The sequence below is a fragment of the Phaethon lepturus genome, unplaced genomic scaffold (genome assembly GCF_000687285.1).
Source record: "Phaethon lepturus isolate BGI_N335 unplaced genomic scaffold, ASM68728v1 scaffold14784, whole genome shotgun sequence".
NCBI lineage: Eukaryota > Metazoa > Chordata > Aves > Phaethontiformes > Phaethontidae > Phaethon > Phaethon lepturus.
The window spans coordinates 1131-25688 of NW_010534098.1; the positions used below are offsets into that span (position 1 = coordinate 1131).

At 46.2% G+C, this 24558-nt stretch overlaps 1 protein-coding gene across 1 annotated transcript in view; it reads left to right on the forward strand.

The window, feature by feature from the left end:
- Positions 1–264: 264 nt before the first annotated feature.
- Positions 265–24558, forward strand: part of LOC104619520 (plexin-A4-like) — a gene marked incomplete at both ends in the record, with an annotated part of 42254 nt that continues 17960 nt past the window's right edge. The window contains 9 exons of the mRNA XM_010285424.1: positions 265–401; positions 2023–2190; positions 7903–7996; positions 11439–11678; positions 12514–12660; positions 18007–18241; positions 18657–18799; positions 19356–19400; positions 21726–21994. Of these exons, the coding sequence (XP_010283726.1) occupies positions 265–401; positions 2023–2190; positions 7903–7996; positions 11439–11678; positions 12514–12660; positions 18007–18241; positions 18657–18799; positions 19356–19400; positions 21726–21994 (1478 nt within the window). The remainder of the gene's footprint in view (positions 402–2022; positions 2191–7902; positions 7997–11438; positions 11679–12513; positions 12661–18006; positions 18242–18656; positions 18800–19355; positions 19401–21725; positions 21995–24558) is intronic.

Sequence of the window (24558 nt, forward strand, 5' to 3'; positions counted from 1 at the left end):
CAGGCCTAATTTTGCAGAGGTGAGGAGAAGAGGGGGGGTAGGTCTGAAGTCATCCCACCAAACTTGACATTCAGGCAGAGTGTCTATGATAGGACTAGAGTCACTCTAGGCTCCTCTATTGGCCAGAGATATGGTCATCTTCTGAAGTCAGCTAACATGTGATTAACCCATGGGGGTACCTACCTCTCTCCATCACTAAAACGAGAGAGGGAAGGTACCTATCCTCCTCTGCTGTGTTTTCAACATGACCCCTTGTCTTCACAGACTCTGACACTCTCTGATCTCAAGCCGAAGCGGGGACCAGTGTCGGGTGGCACCCAGGTGACAATTACGGGCAACAACCTTAATGCAGGTAGCAACGTCATTGTGACCTTTGGGCGACAACCCTGTCTCTTCTACAGGTACAGATGAGTCCTTCCTACTGTACATGCTTGAGTCTGAAAGATGTGAGCAATTATAACCAGGCGACTTCTACAGCCCAGACACTCTGTCCCTCACGGCCTCTTTTGCCTGAGGCCACATCTATTCAGCAACTGGACTTTTGCATTCTGCACTGTGTGGAACCTTACTGTGCATGTTTTGGGGCGGGAGAATCGGATTTATTTCATTGTTTTGATTTGTATTTGATGTGCTTTTTTCCATGGCCCCTTGTCAAATTTCGCTACAATTCTCCACGGTCCCATGCTTTGCTACTTGCTCTGGGAGTACGTCGTTTAAAAGATTCATTTTCATATCCCTGCTTTAGCGGAGGTGACAATCTGACAACATCAGTTCTAGATATTAAAACACCTCCTTTTTATCCCAGAGTAGTCCTGTAGTGCTAAGAAATGGATGATTTGCAACATTTCAGCTCTGGGTTGGCTCCTGTTCAATTGCAGTTCTGAGAGGCTTAATGTCAGTGTTACCTGCTGAATGTTCCCTGATCCCTGTGAGAACGAGCCTGAATCCCGTTCCCAGGGGCTCCCGCAGCTCAAAACTACCCAGTGCAACACATTTTGCTGCCAGTATCGGTGGAGGCTGAAGATGAAGTTGGCACATTGCTCCCAGCCTGTCCTTGGCAGGAGAAGGGCCCATTCACAGGGACCTGGGACCACTGTCTTGGGGCAATGCCCTTCCCTCTCCTGGCTGCGGGGATCCTGTTTAGCTGCCTGTCATGACTGTGGTGTGATTCAGCATCTATAATTCAGGAGAGTGAAGTCACAGCTTGTGATTTAAAAGGCCAAGTGGGAACCACAGCTGCTTGGAGTTGCTTTACTGAAGAGCCTGGGGGGTTTTAGGAGGGACTGAGTGTGGTCTTTCAGGGTGTTGCAGTCAATGAAGGTGAGTGCCACGCTGCAAGGGAAGGATGCACCTTGCTTTATTCTTTCTAGGGGTATAAGATGAGGCTGAGGGTGTTTGGAGCTTAGCTTTTAGGCTCTTTATGGAAAGTAAGGGCCACTGCAAAATTCAGACCTGGAGCTGGTTTTGAGCCCTGCCCTGAAGGAAAGGTTAATGCAGAATATTCTTTGAGTATAATCATAAAATTCTTCCCACTACATTAGCACCTCCCGTGCAGAGGTCCCAGGCACGCTGCAAACTGCACTTAAACAAGGCTTACAGTCCTAATGCAAAGTAAACTTTATTATCCCAGACTGGAAAGCTGAGGTGCAAAAACTCCTTTTTATGAGCTGCTGCTGCATATGTCTGCAGGCAGGAAGGAAACATCCATCAAGTATTTAATCACACAGAAATACTTCTGGAGAAAGGTCTGTTTTGGATTTCCCTTGGGGTTCAGCTTTCACTCTGAGACCTGAGAAATGATGGTTCTTGTGGTTTTATTTAAACTAGTGAAAAGGCAATGTCACTTCCTCAGATAAACGTGTCACAATATTCACAGCATATTCCTGTAGCAGTGAGTTTCGTCACTTCACAGTGCATAGGTTAAGGTCACAGGACATAAGAGTAAGTAGCTGTGCTCTTTTTGGCACCATTTGGTTTGCTGCTGGTAGCACCTGGTTTATATTCACTTGCTTCTGCTCACAGGAGATCCACCAAGCACATTGTCTGTAACACCACTGCCTCAGATGACGGCTTTGAGAAGGTGAAGGTGTCCGTGAGGGTGGACAAGGCCAAGATACATCAGGAGCTGCAGTACGAATATGTGGAGGATCCAACCATCCTGAGGATTGAGCCTGAGTGGAGCATCTTCAGGTAAGCATCCCATGGACACCTCCTACCACCTCCCATGGTTTTCCAATGCAGCACTGGTGTGTTCATGTTGACCCTTCATACAAAGAAGTGCTTTCCAAGCACTGTGTTCACTAAGAAATAGATCTGTGCGGAGCTACTTCCCAGAGTCTGAGACCATGAGGTTTGGTGTACTCACCTCCTGGGAAGACTAAAAGGCCAGTGGTGCATTGTGCATTCATCGTAACACCTTGGATGCCCAATATGTGTCTGTGTTCATGTGTACCCCGAGACAAAATTCCCAGAGAGTCTAGTGAGGGATGGGCAGGAGCAGGGTCCTTGCTCCAAAGAAACTCCGTGTAGTGCAAACCTGAATGACCCTGCACCCTGCCTTCACTAGCAGAGCAAAGCTTCCAGTCTTAACGCAGCAGAATCGAGCTGCCAATGCCCACTAGAAGCTTGCCTTGGAGATTTCATGCTTTACTTACAAAGGCAGGTTCAACAGGTCTCCAACCTAGTGTCAAAGCTTTCTTCTTCTTTACTGCAGCCTGGGGTTTATCTCCAGCACCAGGATACTCCCTGCCTGAGTAATATTACAGACCACCGGGGCTGGTTAAACTATGCAATTACATTCCTAAAAGCTGCAATTCCTACTCTTTCTGGTCATAACTGTGTTTTAGGCCACATTGGACTGGGTCCACAGCTTTGCATGGCCACAGGACCAGTCAACGATCTCTTAAACCCAGGCATAAATGTCCTAACTGTGCTTAGAACAGTGAATATCCCTTGGGTTTGAAAGCAACAATTCCCACCTTTCCCACAGCCTTCATGTACTTGCTGGCTTAAGACCAAGCATTGCTTGTTTGGCTGTCGTGCCTGAGAGCCCCAGGGCTGTCTTCTGAGACAAAACACAAAGGGAGCTCTGGTCCCTGCCCTGTCAAAGGGCCTTCCTCCTTGTTAGGGATCCTTTTTTCTCTTCACCCCATTGATGCTGCTTTGGTGAATTCAGAGGGTTCACGTGAAGGTGTCTGAGAGGAGCATTTGCCCTGGTTGTGGAAAGCATCAAAGCAATACCCAAATGCTCCCAGAAGCCTGCAGAAATGGCCGTGGGAAGAGAGAAATGGGTCATTAAATGCACTGTATTTCCTTGAAAAGATGCAAAATAAGAAATCTTAGTCGGCCCCTATTCATCCCCAGCAGCTCCCCGCTCCCCTGTCAAACCGGACTGATGGGAGTATCTGGGGATTAGGAGCAGGGCTTGCAAATCTCGCCAGTTCAGCTCCCATCCAGGAGATGTTTTCACAAATCAATTAGTGCCTTCAATTACCATGAGGGAATTTACCGATTTAGCCGGATTGAATCTTTCCACATTGGGCTTGAAGCTTTAGTGTCTGGATTTTCCATTTAGGGTTTTTATTTTCAGAGTTCAGGTTATGAGTGAAATGAGAAATCGCTTTACTCCCTTCCTGATTAAAGTGAGTTCAGTGCCAGCTAAAAGGTGCAAGATTGGCAGCCCAGGAGAGTGAATTCCCCTGTTACCTCCAGGAAAGTTACAGCACAGGGACCTTCCTCTGGCTGGCCTCAGGTCTGGCTGGGAGGTGAGAGGAGATGTTCTCCAGAGCCCATTTGCTCCTTGTTTTTTCTGCTGAAACTGCCAGCAGGAGACGAAGCAGCAGCCAAGCAGATGCCTTAGGTGTATCGGCAAAGCTTTGCCCGGCTGGGGGTACAGAGACTCTGCGTCCCATTGCTTGCTGCCGTGGGTCTCCCTGCCCACCTCCCAGCATAAGAGAAATTAAGAAGAGTGCTCATTTAGTGGGTGCCAGCTTACTTGCAGGGCATGTAGCTGTGGGGATGGATGACTGGGATTCTACCTGTCTCATCATTCAGATACAAGCTCTATCCTTTGCTCTCGTCGGTGTCTCTGAAATCAGAAAGCATCCACCTAAGCAGCAGCAGATGCCTAATTTTAGCCAGACCTAGCCACCTCCACCTTCATCCTCTTTCTTGTGCGCTTTTGAATCACTCCAAAGGGGCGTAACCTTGGAGGAGGGTGCAAAGAGAAAAGATGCGATATCCGGGATTATCACTGTGGTTCAGGCTGTCGGGGACAGTTTTAAACGCTATAACTGTTCCGCTGTGGAGCTCCATCCAGCCGGTCGCAGTGGAGACAAACACTGGAGTAAGGCTTCCACATGGAGCCGGATGAAAGCGCAGCCAAGTCCACTCCAAGAATCAAGCAAGAAATAAGTTAGTCAAGACACGTGGATGTGGAGATAGACTGAGGAGGCTGCTCCTCAGTGTATTCATTACGCAGTATGATTCATTAGAGCAAATCCACTGTGCTGCTCTGATTCATCGCTCCTGGCTGTGGGGCTAAGCTGTTTTGAGGGATAGATGATTGCTAATAAACCAGCTTTGCAAACTGAGTGAATGAATGTACCAAGCCTGGCTCAAAACCTTCTCAAGTGCCATTTTCCAAGATAATAAAGAAAAGATTACTGCTAATTTACTCCCATAGCCAAAAATAAAAGAGTCTGGCAGGTAACTAGAATTTTATGAGGTTACATTAATATGTTTGATCTGGGTCTGATTTATGTCCAGCAATTATGTGAGTCTGCAGACAGAAAATTTGGGACAATAAGGAGTTAAATTAAGAAAGCTCATATTCTTGGCACCTCTGTTATTTTGCTGGGCAGCAACATCTCTCTGAGCTCTGATCTCTCCTGGCCTGGGGGAGGAGCAGCCATGAGTGGACATTCACCTGCGGACACAGAAGACAATGGCTAATGGTTTTCATGCAAAGGCAAGCAACAGTTGTATTTGCTGGATTTGCAAGCCAGAGAGGGGTTTTGGGGTGATTTTGTGTCTTCAGCAAACACAACTGTTTTAGCTTTTTTTGCAGAGAGAAAGCCCCTCTCTGATTCAGTGCTGCGGCTGTGGTTGGTAACTATGGTCTGAGCCTGTAAGCTCGGCTTCCAAACCAAATACAGAATTTTTAACATGTGGGTTTAAAACTGTATACACAGATTTGGTTGGTTAAATAAAAGGATTTTTGTATATATACACACACTCATATATCTATACATATGCACAGACATTTGATACACCTGCAACATGTAAAACTGTCAGTTGATAAAGATTCAAAATCCCTTCTAGTTTGAATCAGCAGAGATTCATAATAATAATAAATAATAATAAAAATTATAAAGGCCCACGACCAAAAATCCAGACGAACCAGGACAGTGGAGAAAGAACAGCTTGGTTTATAGATTTCTCTTTTGGTTTCTGGTGAGTGAGCTTTCCCTAGGTGATGTCAGGAATCCTCAATGTGAAGCTGAATTTTGGAGAGAGGGTATTTTTTCTGTAAGGCAGGGAGGAGGAACTCTCTTGTACATGGGTGTGAGACTTCAGAAGAGATTCTCTGTGCATTCAGGAGAGCTCAACCATCAAAGTGGGTTTTATGGAGATGGCAAAATATGTTTTTGCTCCACAAAATTTCCCATTAGAAATTTCCCATCACAGCTGATGGTTTCAGAGAGCAAGAATCTGAGGTACTCTACAAAACTCAAGGTCAAATGTTGTCCTAATCATGGTTCAGTCCATACAGGCACGGCTTGAATGAAAGACCATGAGGAAACTCTCACAGAAGTGTCATGGAAGCATCTGCCAAAATACATATTTGTGACAATACTCTTTGGCTGAGCTCATTTTACAGGCTTCTTGGTCACATAGTCCATGTTTAAAACACTAGGTTCTTAATTCAGGTCTAGTCTTCAGTCCTGAAGCCAGAGAGCATGTGTAGCCCTCATCTATACCACCAATGACCTTTCCTCCTTCAAAGGCAGTTTAGCTGCATCTATCCTACTTGTGGGAGTGCACCCTGGACCTTGCTATCCCCTGAACCATGACCAGGCATTGCCTGGGGTAGTGCTAGCGGCTTGTCAGCATCTATGGCCGCATCTAGGGCCACCAGCCAGTGTTTGAGCTGGTGTCCTGGCCCTTTGGTTTATCAGTTTGGGTGTAACGAGAGGGGCTGAAGCACAGTCCCAGCTAGCTGTGGGCAGCTCACTGAAACCTGACAGTTATACTGCTGAGCAGAGATGTATATTTGCATTCATTCCTACATGCCCCATGTGATTTATAATGGAATATTAATGAGGAACATGGAAAACAAAGGTCAGAACTGGGAGAGATCTGTTGACCAATACAGGTTTTTTCCTTACAGTGTGTTTATTCTCTGGTGTTTTCTCATTTATAATGCACTTGTTTCACCTTTCATGTGTGTGTAGGTTTACCAGGAGGCAGGAAATGGATTCTGAGCTTTCTTTTCCCAATCCAACCAGTTTCCACATGACCTCCCATTCTCAGCAGAGTACTCCAGGAAATAAATTGCATCCTGGACAGTTTCCAAGGGGAATTATGGAGGCAGGTGCCAAAATCAATGAGAGTACTCCTCACCCTGGGAAACCCTCAGAGATGGGGCTGTCCGTTGATGACATTTCCTCATCCTACCCTGGGTGTCTGAGCCCTTGACAGTGGAAAGTTTTGCTTTCTTGGATAACTTCTTCCTCCTTGAGCCCTTGCATCATGTTGCCTCTGCCACAGTGCTGCAAAGGGAGCACGCACCCTGGGAGAGCAATGTTGTTATGATTTGGGGTAGCCAAAGCTGCCTGTGGTGAACCCTCGCCCTGAATGCGGCGTTCAAAGCCAACACACGCATCAGCTCCTACTGAAGCCTGGGAATGCTCCTTTGCAGTTTCCGTCCTCCTTCACCTCTGCTCCCTGGAGTCCCACAAAGAGCACTGATGGCTGCTGCTGGAAGAGGCAAGGGAAAGGAAAGGCGGGTGTTTCTGAAAGCTGTTTCCTTCTCGTGACAGTGATTGCAGGGAATGAGAAGCGTTCTGTCTACATGTCCCCATCTTAAGCTGGGTTAAAAGACGTTATAAAAGTGAGAAAATCTACCAGGTGCAGAGTTGTGGCTCTTATGAATCAGCTTTCTCAGGAAATCAGTCCTTGCCTGAGCAAAGGGACACAGTGACTGGAAATCTCTGTCAAATGTTGGATCTAACACACATGGCAGAGCTTACCTGCCTGGGTCACCAACTAGAAACTGAGCAAATGCCTTATGCACTCCATGCCTGAAGACTTCGGCTCTGTTTCTTCTAGATGCTGAAGGACCTAGTTTGCCTAGCACTGGATTCAGTGCTGCCTTGGTTGGTGGCTGTAGTCCCATCTTGCATATGAAACCTGCTATAAAATCATTCCCCTAAATAAGAAAATGTCAACCCAGTGAACCCACTTCAAGTGCTGCCAGCAAACTAGGTCCTGCAGCATTTAGAAGAAACAGAGCTGCTTGCACAAGATAGTATCTATGAGGGTTTTTTAGACTCCCTTCCTTCAGTGACAGAGGAGATACAGTCTATGGACCGCTCTGAAGAGCTCCTGTTAGATTTCTCACTTTTCACATTACCAAAGCTTGTGATTCCTGAGTCCTAACAATGAAAAACACCCAGTTGCTTTAGCAAGAGCATGGATTTACTTCTTTCTCCCCTTATGATTAAATGAAAAGTTATTATTTGCTTTGTTTTGTTTTTCCTTCCCTTCCTATGGGACTGTGAGATGTGGTCAGACACTTTGCAATCAACGTTTAGGAATACAGATCACCCATTGCTGGTGCAATCAGTCCTGATATATATTATCTGGGTTCACGTGTTTCTTTAATTTCTTCTTCTCTAGTGGCAACACACCCATTGCAGTGTGGGGAACTCACCTAGACCTGATCCAAAACCCTCAGATCCGGGCAAAACACGGTGGAAAGGAGCACGTTAATGTGAGTATGGCTGCTGAGCTGGGATCAATCACAGGAGGGGACATGTCCAAGGTGGTGATAGAGACTGGCTAACAGCTCTGGAGGTTGAAATCTCCTATTGCATCCAGAAAAGAGGGTACAACTTCCTTTCAGAAAGATTACCCCAACTTCTCTCCATGAAGGAGCACTGGACCAAAGAGGAAGCAGAAAGAGGCATCATAAAGGATCGTTCAGCTCCTGAGCCTGTTTCTTCTGTTGGCTCAAGGATACTTGTCCTCGCTCTTGGGCCATGTACAACCTATGTTATTTATCAGCCATGCTGATGCATAAGTAGACCCAAATGCAGGTTATTAACTGAGCGTGCTGGAATCAGAAGGGACTGTGATTAATACTCTTTGGTACTACTATGTCCACACCCCAGACTGTTTGGGTTCCTGCAAGAGTGTATCCAGGTTTAACCAGTTAGATTTAAAGTGTAATTAAACTCTCAGTGACCACTGAGGAATCAGAAGCAGCTCTGTGGAGGCCAGCAAGACTTTACCAAGGCCTGGGAGGACAATTCACTCAGAAAGAACCAATTACCAGTAGCTGCTGAGGAGCTCCAAACAGAGCTGTAAAACCTGTGAGTTTAGCACATCCAATCAGGGGACTCAGGAGCAGGAAGCACCTGCTGGTACCTAGAGTGTGTTGGAGGATGGGGCCATGCAATAGCATCTGCAAAGGTGTTGGCTGTGTATGGGCACCTCCTGGGAGCACCCCAGAAGAAGAAGCTCCAAAAGTAAAAAATACAGAGGGACTAATCACAGAGGTGAGGGCAGAAAGTTCAGATCCTCTGCATTTCTCAGGTTTTAAGATTAATCCATGGGCTTTCCACCCAAGGTTCTCAAAGCACGTAATGGACATTAACATCTTCTACTGCCACATGGATAATGGTGAAACTGTGGTACATCCAAAAAGAAAATGCAGGAATATATGTGGTAGGTTCATTTGCATCTGCAGTTTGCTGATTGAGACACATAAATTTTGGCCTTATCCCGGCTCTGCCATGAACAAGATGATATTCCTGTCTAGATCTAAGGAAGAAATTTTTCACAATGAGGGTGGTGAAACCCTGGCGCAGGTTGCCCAGAGAGGTGGTAGATGCCACATCCCTGGAAACATTCCAGGTCAGGTTGGACGGGGCTCTGAGCATCCTCATCTGATTGAAGATGTCCTTGCTTATTGCAGGGGGTTGGCCTAGATGATCTTTAAAGGTCCCTTCCAATCCAAACTATTCTATGATTCTGTGATTCTGACTAATATCTCCCTCCATAAAGCCAAATCCAAAGCAATTTTGTCACTTTTGTGAAAGGTGACAAAATCATCAGATTCAGGAAATATCTGTTGAGATTGGTTCCTGGGTCTGATGTGAGACTGACAATCTCCCACTCCCTCATGAACTCTGGGAAAACCCTGGTCCAACTGATTATGCATATTCATAGGTATGTTTTGGTAATGTGTTGTATTTCCTGGTACGACACAGCCAAACATTTATCACAGAATCACAGAATCACTGAGGTTGGAAAGGACCTTCAAGATCATCAAGTCCAACCATTAATCCAGCACCACCACGTCCCCTAAACCATGTCCTGAAGCGCCACATCCACACATTTTTTGAACACTTCCAGGGATGGCGACTCCACCACCTCCCTGGGCAGCCTGTTCCAATGCCTGACCACTCTCTCGGTGAAGAAATTTTTCCTAATATCCAATCTAAACCTCCCCTGGTGCAACTTGAGGCCATTTCCTCTTGTCCTATCGCTAGTTACTTGGGAGAAGAGGCCAACACCCTTGTCGCCACAACCCCCTTTCAGGTAGTTGTAGATCAAAATTCTATCACAGAAACACTAGGTTGGAAAGGACCTTCAAGATCATCAAGTCCAACCATTAATCCAGCGCCACCGTGTCCCCTAGACCATGTCCTGAAGCGCCACATCCACACGTTTCTTGAACACTTCCAGAGATGGCGACTCCACCACCTCCCTGGGCAGCCTGTGCCAATGCCTGACCACCCTCTCAGTGAAGAAATTTTTCCTAATATCCAATCTAAACCTCCCCTGGCGCAACTTGAAGCCATTTCCTCTTGTCCTATCGCTAGTTACTTGGGAGAAGAGGCCAACACCCTCGTCGCCACAACCCCCTTTCAGGTAGTTGTAGAGAGCGATAAGGTCTCCTCTCAGCCTCCTCTTCTCCAGACTGAACAACCGCAGTTCCCTCAGCCGCTCCTCATCAGACTTGTGCTCTTTCCAGCAGAATTAGAAGCCTTCATGACTTCATCGTATTCTTACAGCAGACTCCAGCTTTTGCCTGACACAGTGGTCTCAAACAATCACGCCATTGTGCAGATGATGAAACCTATTCATCATCTCACACATGCTTATGTAGAACTGCACATCAGTTTTATGTTGGGAAGTACTCCGGTGCCTTTTTTCCTTCTAAGAGCTGTTATAGCAAAGAACATCTGACTTTACAGTATGAAACTGGCTGGAGCAAGTCACTTATCTCTCTATTGATTTGAACCAAAGCTTTATTAGCACTTGAGCTATGCCAGCTGAGATAATGAGTGTGCTCTCAATGTTGGAGGTATCAGGCTAGTTTGGAGAAGATTCTCATATCAAGCACCACTGGGATCCCACAAGCTGGTGCTGTTTCCCCACAAAGCCTATTGGTTCTTGGTGAGACCAGGATGCATTGTACTAGCAACCATGATATAGGAAGACGAAGATTCAGGTCCTGAAGGACAATCAGACACCTAATTCCTAGTCATTCAAAATGTCATTTAAAATAGGAGTCAGGGTAAAACACCTTTCACAATCTATTAGTCATTTCTCAAATATACAGAAAAGCAGGTCTTTGGTAATCTTCAGGGTCTCCTGAGACCTAGTCCATTGTCTTCACCACTCCAGCTTCCTCAGCTTCATTTCAGCTAAATCGATATTCAGATAGGAACCTTGAGCACCGCTGAGCATGCACTGCCCATACATACACCCTTGGAGTGATCTCCAGAGCGTGACAGCTAATTGCAAGGTGGTAGCGAGGCTTTGACTAGTCTCTGCTGTACAAAAAAGGGAAGAAATTTCTATTTCCAGAAGGAAATGGGTTAGGGGAAGATGCTGACACTGGCAATCCCAGAGGCTGCACTCCCTCAGGTAAGAGGCACAGGATGCCCAATTTCAGTGCAAACCACTCCACACGTCTGCCCCAGTAAATCTTTCCTAATCCCTTCCCAGCCTTGATTGTGTGATGGGTATGGGGTATGTTTTGAAGCAGTGGAGCACCAGCCTGTCTCAGATAACCAAGGAGGTCTGCTTTTCCCTGTCCTCCGGTGGCAGGTAGGCTAGCAGTTTGCTGGGAGGTATTTGCCCACCAGGAGGGCTGGAGGCATTTTCCATAAACTCTCCTTGTGTTGGGTTTCTTTCTCCAGAACTGTGAGGTGCAGAACAGCACGGAGATGACCTGCCAGGCTCCAGCACTGGCTGTTGACCCCGGTCACCAGTCTGAGCTTGCCGAGCGTCCAGAGGAGTTTGGCTTCATTCTTGACAACGTGCAGTCCCTGCTCATCCTCAACAAAACCAACTTCACCTACTATCCAAACCCAATCTTTGAAGTTTTCAATCCCTCAGGGATCCTGGAGCTGAAGCCGGGAAGCCCAATCATACTGAAGGTGAGATGGGGACGAAGGCCTGGATGAGGCAGGACAAAGAAACGCTGCCTATTGCCTCTCTGTGTCTGCCAGCACGCCACAAATCACAATGGCAGCCTGGCTGCATCCTAGAAAGCTCCTGCACTCATTGCACCTACCATAACACATCGTATCAGAGTCACCACCTGCAAACACAAATCACTGCTCAGCATCTGCCAATACCCATAACTAAAAAATATAAACTCCTGCTGCAGCTACCTGTGTACAGCCTGAGTTTGTACCCACTGCTGCTCACCGGAGAAGAACCATTTCCATCATCACTGCAGCAGGGCTGGCAATTAAACACCCAAGTCTGTTTCTTTCTTCAGTTTTCAAGACCTCCCTCTCACCCCTGGTTAAATCCTACACCAGACCTTTGTCATTTCTGTAATCTGGACAGCAATACCGAGAAGGAGTTTTATGATCGAACATTTCCATATTAGCACTTGTACATGGTGCACGTGAAATGTTTTGCAGAATACCTTCTTACATGATTGGAACGGGGTCTCTCTTACTCGCCTGAACACGTTTTGTAAGGGGCTGTTTGTGCAAGCCTTATCTGCAACCTTTCTCATTTAGTTCCAGAGAGAGAGGACGAGGACAGGCTGTTTTGACTGATGACAGTCTGCAGCCGTCCATGCTGTGCTCTGCATGACTTTCTAAACTGGCTTTTCCTCTCTGGGTTAGCTAATGGTGAACCACAAATGTCAAGTGCAATGTTAAAACTTGTGTCACAGGAGCAAACTAGAGGTGGAAGGCAAACTCTTTCCTGACGTGTTTTGGTTTTTTTGGGGGGGGTGATATTCCTTTCTACTAGGGCAAGAACCTGATCCCACCAGTGGCGGGAGGGAATGCCAAACTGAACTACACTGTTTTGGTTGGTGAGAAGCCCTGTGCAGTGACTGTATCAGATGTGCAGCTGCTGTGTGAGTCCCCAAACCTCACTGGACGGCACAAGGTGATGGTAAGTGGTGTTTAAACCTCAGCTTTTCTTCCCTGGGTGGGTTGGGAGGTCACACCAATGCTGAATAGCTGACAGAGATCTCCCAGGAGTTTGCATCACCATTTGCCTTCTGTAGATCCCATAAACATCAGGGTCTCTTCTTGATATAATATCCCCATCAAGAGTAATTTGGAGAATTAGAAGAGTAACCTGGAGATCTTTATAGACAGTGAGAAACCTTTCATAATCAAAAGCCTTTAGGAAAGTTTGCCCCTCTTCTGTTTTTGTATGGTCTGTATGAACTCTAGATACTCATGAGAGTTCATATACGTAAACATGTTTCCTCCGTGACATGCTTTGTTAAATTCATAAGAGTCCCCAGCGATTACTAACATACTGGCTAAAATTTGCCTTGATGTAGGAGAAAAAAAAAAAATGCAGGATATGGACAATAGTGTGACTGGACTTTGAGGATTTGATATCTCTACAACTTCGTATACTCCTACATACTCTTCCTGGAACCTGTGAAAAATGGACCTCATGATTACATCAAGAAGGAACTTCCCCTCCTCTCACCATTGATTTATTCACTCCTCCTTTACTTTCCTCTCAGTAATTTGCATTCCTCAATGCTGTTGCTTGGTAAGCAGCGCATCAGCAAACCCATCTGAGTTGTACCGAGCTGTGGGTGGAAACACAACAAAAGTTAACAACTGACATGAGACATATGGATGCTCAATGTTTTTTATTCCTTGTGGTCAACTTTTTTCCACCTCTCTGCTGCTCTCCCAAAGCTGTATCTGTCACAAAGTTATTTATTTCAATGTAGTGAGACTCAGAGAGGTTGATAGAGACACACTGCATGGCTCTTCAAAAAAGAGTTTTCCATAGACTTTTAGAAAATAGAGACTTTATGGTAACCATTTTTGGTCTCATTTGTGACTGCTGCTGGGAGACCTCATACTAGCTACTTCATTTCTATGTGCCAAAGTTTGTCATCTGGAAAATAGAGGTAATAATCTTTTCCAGCCATGCAAATATACCGTGGCACTTGATTAATTGTAAATTGTATTAAGACACTCCAAGAGGAGCAATAATGAAGTGAGAGATTTTCTCTGTGTGAATACCAAAGCTTTTGAACAAGGCAATATACGTTCCTTGTCATTTTCATGAATATAATTAAACATATGGTTAGCCAGAGATGGACAAAGCCAATCCTAGAGAGAGAAAACTCAAAGTTAGGTGAGCAATAATCAACCCCTGGGGATCAGGAGGATGAACATCTGCTCAGGTCTTACTAATTGGGAAGACTCCCCTCCTCCTGCAGCTTGGGACAGCTTAAGCGAAGCCACAGAGAAAAAAATAATCTCTTTTTGAGGCCGCTGATCAAACAAAAGATGGTGCTGGAAGCATGGGAAGATGATCGCATTGAAGCCTGTTAATGAGCATCAGTATTAGGGGCAAGTTACAGATTTCTCATTCAACTGCCAACACTGAGAGAATGCTTTGACAGCATCTGGGCTGGGAACCAAATACAGAAGGTCACCTGTGATGGAGGCCAGTTCTCAAGAATGGACTTTGCATCTGGAACTTACCAGGAGGACAGCTGGGCTGGGAAATGCCTCCTCCAGCATGGCACAACATCTCTGTTGCTCGGGTTGGTACAAAGTGTAACCCCATGTTTCACATGAATGTCACTTTGAAGGTCAGGATAATTGACAGGTAGCTCTCCCAGGTCCTCCTCCCATTTCTGCCAATGATATACTGTGTGACCTTGAGTAAAATGCTGAACAAATGCTCACTTCTTGCAAAGTGAGGTGAGTGGCCTAGATCTGAGAGCAGACCGTTGGACTGAATCAATCATTGCAACACTGAGATTATTCTAAGGAAAGGAACAGTGACAGTGACACACGTTGATGTCAACATGGTTTTGCTCTAGTTCAGCTATCTTTTATACAACTACAAAGTTCAATACTTGAAAAAATAGGAAAGAACTAAAAAGCCTGAGCAACGGTTTAAAAAGATTGACTAAAACTCAGAGGCAAGGTTTTTTCCAAGGAAAAGAAAGAGACATAAGGAAGATCCATCATAAGGAAGATCCATGAGTAACTGTGGTGCAGAAGGTCTGCAATGAAGAAGTGGAGTACGTCTGAAGGGTTGCTGGTAGCTAATGTAGGCACTTATGTATGGAAAGTCACACTGGACTCTCTGTGTAGTGAATGGAGAGATGGCCAAATACAGCAATTGAAGTTCAGGGCACAATTCATCTCATCCTAACGTAGACACTTACATTTGGCCAGGGCAAACTTGCACTAAGAAAGATGTTACCACAGTCAAGTCTTGCACAACAGGAACTCCAGAACCGCTACAGGTGGCCCCTAAGACTTTGCTGGAGAAAACTGGGCTCTGCCTTAGTGCCATTTAAAACAAATTAATGATTAATAGGCTTAACAGGTGGTCAAACTGTTGTTTGGTAATACAGAGGGCTTGTGTTCAGTCTTCTGGAAGGTATAAATTTCTTCCTTCAGAAACACTCAGTGGCCCAAGAAGTAAAGTAGGGCCATATCTACATATTTGCTTGTTTTTCTTTTAAGTGCTCACAATAGTACAGCAACCTTGCAAGCTTTCTCTTCAAGAGACAAATTCTCTCAGATTATGGCAGTTTGATTCATGGACTGTGAGATCTTCCCAGTGTTGAAACCACCTTTAGAGCGGAATGGACTGCAACTAACTTTGACAGACACCTACCTCTACGAGCCTAGATCCCCTTATAGTTAATGGAGAGAAATGGGAACTTCCACTGAATAAAATGTCTCATCCTAATGTCAAAGCAAGTGTCAAAAGCAGCTCACATAAATCACATTCTGAAAGTGCTTTTTCTCTGTATTAACTCTGAAAGCATGCTGTAATGTCTAAGTCAGATGTGCACATTGAATGTTTGGTGAGAGGAATGCCACCCATGGAGACGGGCTGTTCGGTGAGCTTCGATGATGGACTGGTACTGGGGATTGGGACAGGGTTGTTTGATTCTGGTCTGGTAGTCCTTGAATGGACTCATTTGACTGCAAGGCTTGGAGGAAAAGGGCCACTGCTGGAAACAGAAAATGAAATATAATGATCCTATTTATTGATTCACTGTGTCAGAGAGAAAATTGTTCAAACTGGTGAGCAAATTTTGCTGGAAGGATTTGAGACAATGGTCTAGGGCAAAAGGCAATAGCTTTCCATGCATAGATTAGCATGTGAGTTTGGCAGTTTGTCTTCTCAGCTGATCATGCCACATACCAATACCAAATCTCTGCCCTTTGCAGGCTTTATAAGCGAGTTGGACCTTGTATCTTAGAATAGATGGGAAAACTAGTTACTGCTGCGTCCTCAACTTATGTGGGTGCTAGGTTGTTCCTTGGCCACTGAAGATGCTCTATGAGTCATCAATGTCATGCTACAGGAATAGTCACCTTGAAATTCTTTTACCTGGTCAGATGAGCTTAGATTTGGTTTCATTTCTCATTGTGGACATTGTTAACTTTCTAGAGCCCATCCCAAAATGCTTAGGAATATTCAGGGCATGAGAGGACCTTGTGGATGGAAATTAGGTATTTCCAGACATTCACTTTTGTCCTGTCCAAGACAAAAGGGTTACATCTAGGTGGCTTTGGCCAGGACCCACTGAGGAACAGCCTAGAGCTGGTGCTAGAGCACAACAGACATCTTCTCAGAGGCTGTAACTGGGGCCAGAATAATTTCTAGGAGGTGGTGGGGTCATAGAAATTCATGTCCCCAGCAAGGGCTGTGGTGTTGAGGAGCAAGACCAGCTGGAAGACTTTTCATTAATTTATGACTCTGCTCTGTAGTCTCTTCTACTGGCTCCAACCCTTCCTTCTTGGGCCAGTTTCTTCCTCCTGTGTCCTAGAGAGGAAACCGGAGTAGGTGCCTGAGCTGAGTCATGGGAGCCCTGGGATTAATGCGTATGCAAGCAGGCTGGAGACAGACTGATGAACTGGGAGTCAGTGGGATGAAGGACAAGGCTAGCCACCAGGCTGGGATGTGGGGGATGTTTTCACTAGCCGCTGTGGGAGCTGGGAAAGTGAGAGAGAGCTCCTCATAGAAGAGAAAGAAAAAGGTTCAGTTACATACTGCAGTATTTCCAGTTGCAATGGGAGGGGGAAGCACGCAGCTCTGGAGTTTTGACTGCATTTCTGCCTGGCAGCGAGGTTTTGCACTTTGTGCAGGGCTTGGTGTGCCTCCCTGTCACAAAGCTCAGCTCTGGTGAAGTGATGGAGCTCATCACCATGTCACGATCCTTCAAGTTCTTTGCACGGTGTTTTCCTAGCTTTATGTTGATCTATAATCAGTGTTCCCCTACCACAGCACAGTCCTAGAAGCCTCTTTTTATACCTCAAGCTAGTCAGCAGTGCTTTTCCCCCTGCCACTCAAACTTATCCTACTCTACAAACAGCCTTGAACAACCTTGTGGTAGCCTTGAGCGAGTAGTACCCCATGGGATTACTGTTGGGAGTGGTGTTCGCGTTGTAAAAATGGGCTGCTAACAGCCGTGCTTGAGCGGAGTGTTTTGTCGGGCTTGCAGCAGTACCACCTGCAGGGGTTCTTCTGGCTGTTAAAAGCAAGGTCCTCACACAGCAGCTTGTTCTAGAGCCTGGCAGCAGCCCTGGGAACCTCTGGGAGTTCATGGAGAGCAGAAAGCTGTGTTCAGCTCCCCATCCCACTGGTGAGCATCTGCAGTCATCCTGCCAATGTGGGGCTAGAGGGGGCCTGTAAAGAGCATGGGCCAGGCTCTGTGGTATTTGTGTTGTTTTTTGCCTTCTCCCAGTGGCTTCCAGATACAGTTTTCTCTGGTTGAAGAGTTAAACACAAATTGTGACTCTGATTTCTGCATCCCCACTGTCCTGACTGCTGTTGTGCCAGCTGTCTGGGTCAGATGTCCCCCGTCCCATTATGAGGTTAGGACCCATCAGACCATAACCATGAGCTGTGTATCCTGTGTGCATTTTGGGACTAAATGTCATCAGGACAGTCGAGCACAACGTAGCTGTTCAGGACAGGGAATGGAAAACCCAGAATGAAGTCCAAACTGATATGTAGCCAGGCCATGGGGACTGGTGATACTTGTCTCCCCATAAGTCCTTTACTGGTTGGGTTCACAGTCATTCTGCAACAGAGTTGTTTCTATATGACACTTCAGGTGTTTTTAAGATGTTCTCTATCCAAGTACTTCATGACTTCATGGTTTAGCTTGGGAGAAAAGGGGATGTCATTGTTCAGCCTTAGTCAGGGAGATGATGGAGTTTCTCTGTATTCCTGCTTGTTTGACAGTTTCAACGCACCTCTTCCCTGTGTTCCCTCTAGGCTCGTGTAGGAGGGATGGAGTTCTCCCCAGGGATGGTCTACATCTCTCCAGACAGCCCCCTCAGCTTGCCAGCTATTGTCAGCATTGCGGTGGCCGGTGGCCTGCTCATCATTTTCATCGTGGCTGTGTTGATTGCGTACAAGCGCAAATCCAGAGAAAGCGACCTCACCCTCAAGCGTCTGCAGATGCAGATGGACAACTTGGAGTCCAGGGTGGCACTGGAGTGCAAAGAAGGTAGGAGGAGGAAGGCAGGCTGATACTGTGTCAGTCTTGGTAGAGGAGAAGGATCCAGCCACAAAGCTTTGAGCCAAAATATCACAAGCAAAAGGAATGTTGAACCCTATGGGTATGGCTCAGGCCTGGATCTAATATGACTTTGCCTATTTTTCCTTGAATCCAGCCTTCCTCCACCCTGTCCCAACTACATTTGTTAACTCAGAGTCCAGAGAGAGTCTTGGTACGTGGCCTTGGGGAAAGGCTGTGTTGTAGGAAAAGTGAGACTGCTCTTGTCCACCTTCTTCTTCCTCTCCACATGTTGCTTCTCTGCTTGGACCTTAGTCTCATTCACATGGGCCTGAGGGCTTTTCCATCACAGTGAGGGAGAGCTGGACTGTCACTGCTACATAAGTAATTTCTTTTTTTGTGTCAGCCTTTGCAGAGCTACAGACGGATATTCACGAGCTGACAAGCGATCTGGATGGAGCTGGGATCCCTTTCCTTGATTACCGAACCTACACCATGAGGGTGCTTTTCCCTGGCATTGAAGATCACCCAGTCCTAAGGGACCTGGAGGTAAGGAATCACCATCTTCTGCTTCTGGCTCCTCTCATGCCTCCATGTTCTGTCCTGAGTGCAAGAGAAGTTGTGTCGGTGGTGGGGATGTGATGGCTTACAATGGTCTGTCCTACCAGGGACTAAAGAGCACCTCGTTAAAAATCCGGGTTGAAAGGGGAAGAAGATTGCTGCTATCTTAGATGTTAAATTCTGTTTGATCACTCATTTCTTTGGAAGAGTCTCATAAATCTGTGTGGATTCGGTTTACTGTATTAAGCTCCTCTTTGGTTTTCGTCCTGCTGGAGTTTGTTTTTAGACAGGATTTTTTAGTTACTGCTATGCAGTAGCCAGGAAAAAAAGTCGTATGGCAGAGCAGCATAGCTGCCTGCGTCACTCTAGCTTTGCATGACACCGACACTACCGAGAAACCTTTTTTCCTGGTAACACCTATAGAAATAACCTGCAGTCACTGAATGAGGTTTGCCTTTGCTGCACTCTGTGGTTTGCAGTGAGATCAGAAAACCACAGCATCAGTCTGCCCGTACCCTGCCCACATCTGCCTCCTCCACCGCAGGTCTCCAGCCTGCAGTGGTGGGAGGACGGCAAGATCCCAGCACTGGTGAGGTCTACGCACATTACCTCACTGGCAACAACGAGTTTGATAGGAGCACAGGTGAAGCCTGTCCATGCTGCAAAACTGCTTCAGGCTTTGGCAGATGGACAGGCTCTGCTCTAGGGATACCTGGGCCAGAGAAGCAAGGGATACGCTATGGCCAAGGCCAGGGAGGTCGTTGGCTGAGCTCTCTGTAAAGTCTTTGGCAAGCTCTGAGCTTCAGAGAGGCTCTGGCATGGGCTGGTGAGATTGCTGGAGGCCAAGACTGGGGTTAGTTGGCAGAAAGAAGGAACAGGAGGTGGTGCAGGCAATGCTATGACTGGCTGGCTGTGCAGTCAGAGCTCCCTGCTCGTCTTTGCTCCTGCTGTTCAGGAGAGCCAAAATTCATCAAACTATATGGAGAGAACCATTGAAAAAACCTGATCTGTCAGCATCGAGGACTTGTGGGAATGGGTAGGAGACTGAGTTGCACATTGACTACTGTACATACTTGCCTTTGGGGTGCAGGTAGGGTGGCCTTGAGCTGCTTGCCTTCAGGAAGAGTGGCTCAGCAATTTCAACAAATGAGCACAAGAGATGAGGGACAAAGAATCTTTTTCTCACATATGTATACACATACCCACAAATACTTTCATCATACCCACAGCCAGATGCAATCCCTGTATTCGTTAACCTCAGCCAGCTGACCACAGAACAGCATCTGACTCCTATAGAGGTTTTAGCATGGATGCTCCCGTACGTAGATCTGTAGAGACACAGAGCTAACATTTCCAGCTGCCACTTTTGATCTCTTCCTCCTTTCATTTCATTCATCTTTTTCCTTAATCCTCTGTAAAGCTTCAACGGCTCTTTCAGTATCAACATCTTTAGCTACCAACATATCAGGGAAGGCAGTTCCCATTCTGCTCTCTTCACTGTAGCACCTAGAAGGAGTTGCTATTTATCGCAAAAGACCCCAGCATAGATCCCGCAGTGAGCAGGTCTTACTTATTTCCAGATCATTTGCTAATTAACTGTTTCCAGATGCAGTACAAAATACTTTCCTTGTTATTTTTTAATTCTTCATAATAACCCGGGGATAGACAATATTAAATGTTCAAGCAAGTGAGTTAAAAATCATTATTGGCGGGATGGGTGGTAGTGGGTGGATGGTTGGTTGGTTGTCTCAAGCTATTTACTAAGTAATTTATTTGCTGAATGCAAAAAGAGTTAAGAGCTCTAATTTCCAGAATGAAAAAATAATGACTCTTTAAGGAGCCTTGCATTACTTGGCTGTTTAAGCATGCCAACTTTTTTTAGATTAAAGTGCCAGATCTGGTGGGTTATTAATACATACATGCCTCAATGACACGTATTGCTCTGTGTTGAGACCCTCCAGCTTCCAGGGAAGCTTTTCCAGGGGCTGGAACAGCCTCACCAACACTGAGGAATGAGTTTGGTGTTCTCTATTTAGGCTCCACTTTGTCTATACCCAGAAGGATGGAAAAGGAAAAAATCCACTGCAGACTGTGGAGTTCAAGGTCCAATGTTGAGGTCCTAAATTGTTCTATATAAAACTATTTCACCAGCCTCTCACTGTTGAGAAATATATTAGAGACTTATCAATCTCTCTGTCTCCAAACCATCTCACTTGCCAAGTGAGACACTCCAATTCTCCAATTCAGGGTGTCCTCTCACACCTCCATCTACCTAGTTCTTCAAACCAAAGCCCAGCTGCATGCTCATCGTCTCAGCATCTCTTCATCTGCTCAAAACTTGACCCCCAGGCTCTTTTCCTTATTCACTTTCTTGCTGTCTCCGCAGCTTCTTAAAGCTGAACTCCAAATCTCTGTCAACAAGTTTCTTGCAGGGATAAAGAGGTGCTATGTGGAGATAGAGTGAGATTTCAGTCTCACCACAATAAAAATATGGTTTGGATGGTATGGTACCACATCTAGGCACTAGCAATCTCTTCTTGATGTAGTGTTCAGGAAGGGAAAGATGATGTTGGAAAATAGTCATCTGGCTCTGCCTAGAAAGTCTTCTCAGGCTTCCTAATCATCAGATGATGTATGGACTCTTCCTTTTTATAGGTCTATCCTGTGAAGCAGAAGGAAGGACTCACCTGCCTGCTAGATGCAAGACTTTATTTTAATTACCTTAAATTGTTTCTGCTGTTTGAAGCAACTTTCCCCTTTTCTCTGTCTCAGAACTGACTTCTGTTTGATGTCAAAATGTATAGTTGGAGGCGCTGGAGGGACGAGGGCAGAGAGGTAGCAATGGGTGTGTGACACATTTGGGAGAGGTCTCACAGTGGGCAGTAAGGGCTAAACTCCCTTTCTTCTTGTGCAGGTCCCTGGCTATAGGCAGGAACGGGTGGAGAAAGGCCTGAAGCTCTTTGCCCAGCTCATCAACAACAAGGTTTTCCTGCTGTCTTTCATCCGCACGCTGGAGTCCCAGCGCAGCTTCTCCATGCGGGACCGTGGTAATGTGGCCTCACTGATCATGACAGTGCTGCAGAGCAAGCTGGAATATGCTACTGATGTCCTCAAGCAACTCTTGGCTGACCTCATAGACAAAAATCTGGAGAGCAAGAACCACCCCAAGCTGCTGCTCCGGAGGTAAGGATGTCTGGGGCTGGAGTGAGCTGGGCTAGCAGCCTGTGCCCCACTGTCCAACATAAGCATGCTAGTCATCTTTGGAGGAAAGGGGCAAATTTACTTGATTTTTGTTTGTGCAACAGGGTGTGAAATCAGGATGATATACAGACACAGTTCGTAACACCCTGTAGGGCTGGCGTGAAACTGTTCACAGACGGGGTGAATAAGGCAAGAGGGCAGAATGCAGACTGAATCGCTCTCCCTTTCTGGTTTCCTGCTTATTTAAGACATCCTGACAGAGCATTCCTTCTCTTAGAGCACCATCCTCTTCCTCCCAGCATCCTCTCAGCATTTCCTTCCCTTTCAGCAAGTGTGTCTGTAGATCTTGCTCCATCTCCTCCCTAACCAAAAGTAGTCAATGACTAAAAGTTATAGAACTGAACTACCTCTGGATTTTAATGTGGATCTTCCAGAAAGCTTCATAAATGCAGCAAGAGCCAATGCCTCCTAAACCTTGTTTTGGACTCCTTGCGTGCTTAAGACATTCATTTATATTTATGCTTTCTTTTAACCTGAAAACTCCCATTGCATTGTGTAGGACCTATAAGTATATCACATAGGCTGTATTATATCCTTGGTGAGAAGGTCAGCTGCTGCCTTCTGCTGCGTAGGCCATGGGCTGCCCTGTTGTGTTTCTTGTTCATGAGTTAACTACAGACACATGGAGAGTTTTCTTCAGCTGCATGTGGGATCTTCTTTCTGTCACTGAGCAATGGCGCCGGGAGCTTTTTGAAGCCAGTAGCAGAGCTGAGCAGGACAACAGAACTGGTTTCCCACAGGGCACAAATTTCGGTTAGTGCTTCTTGGCCAGATCTAAGGTCTAACCACCAGGGTTGTGTGGGAACCCTTGAATTAGAAATCTACTGCTCTGTAATTAATGTGCTTTCCCTGCCTAGGGAAATGCTGCCTCTTCTCTCTTTAGAATCATATTCATCCCCTTTTCACAATCTGAACTCACCATTCTGATTCAAGCCAGGACCGTAAGTAAAATCAGGGGGAGACTGCTGGAGGGGGATGGCCTTTGCCACTGCTCAGAGCCAACTTTGAGGAGCCCTCAGCTGATTGCGATAGACAGCTTGGGCAGGGAAGAGATCGTGGTGCCTGCTGGGAGGGTTTTCATGTGGCACGCAGCCCGCAATGGAGAACCGGCAAAAAAGGGAGGAAAAGGCACTTCTAGGCATTCAGGGTGGCAAAGCCAGAGGCAGAGACTGGACTTTGCTTTGGTGTCTGTTGACTCACTGATGTGATTCAAGCCCTACAGCCTGGCTGGTGACCTCCCTCTAGCTATCTCCAAGCTTCCTCTCTGTGCTTCTCCTCTGATGCTGGATGGTACTGCCTTCTTCCAGCTGTCTCCTACTTTCATTTTCTCCTTTTTTTCCCCTTTCTTATCTCTTTATCTTCCCTGGTTGTTCATTCCTGTCTTGTACTGAGCATCCCCTCTTCCTTCTTTCTCCTTCTTCCAGTTCTTTTCTAACTCTAGTCTTCTTTGTTGGAAATGAAATGTGGCCTTTGGGAGGAGAGCCAGTGAACAAAGGCACCTCCATTGTTCCAAGCTCTGAAAACACATGGAGAGTTAGAGATGTGATTTGTGCTCTGAGATGGAGGTCCTGCACTGAACAACACTAGAACAGAGTCTACTGATGAACATGTGAATAGCTTAGTGCCTTGGAATGCAGATGTTGGTGTGAGGTCCCCAGACAATTACTTTGAGCAGCTGGATTCAACTTGGTACTTCCCCTCCCTCCCTCGGACTCTGGATGGAGGGGAATCTTCCAACATCCTTCTGCAGTGTTGGGTTTTTGGGGTATTTATTTGACAGGAGGAAGGAGCTGGCTGGAATGATTTTCCCACCTCACCTGTGTCTAGTGTTCATCTCACATGACATCAAAGTTGTCAGGGCAGAGAGCAAAAACACAAGGGGATTTCAGTTCTTTTTCTCATGGTTATGCTAAGTTTACACCATTTGACGGGTCCCAGGTGTCAAATCAGGGAGCGTTGGAAAGAGCACTCTTCTGGGTGACATTCCTTGCGAGGAGCTCAGACCATGATAAGCATGGGGATTGCTGGACTTGAATATCATACCATGACTGACGGAGGACAACAGCAAGGTGACACTGACAGAGAACACAGGGCACAGGCTGGTTCTGACAGAGGCAGTCTCTAGGCAGAGACACAGCAATGATCGCTATAGACAGGGAAAGTGTAGCATTAGTCTGGTAGCAAACTGGGACCGTATCACCTCTTTCTCTGGTTGCAGGCAAAAGAAGAGGAGTGACAACAAACACCCCTATTATCGTTCCTTTCCAAACCATCCACACCATCCGAGCAAGATGTGCCCATGAGAACAGAGAAATCCCTAAGGAAATGAGGCTAAAGCTCAACTGCATTTAGCTAAGGAAGGGACTGTCCTTGCTCTGTGCTGGTGTAACAGGGCACTGTTTTCAGGCAAGGTCTCTGGCTGGTTCCAAGCATATTGCCCCAGTGATGCAAACCCTTCCCCTTGCAAGTCCCATGCTCCAGGGAAA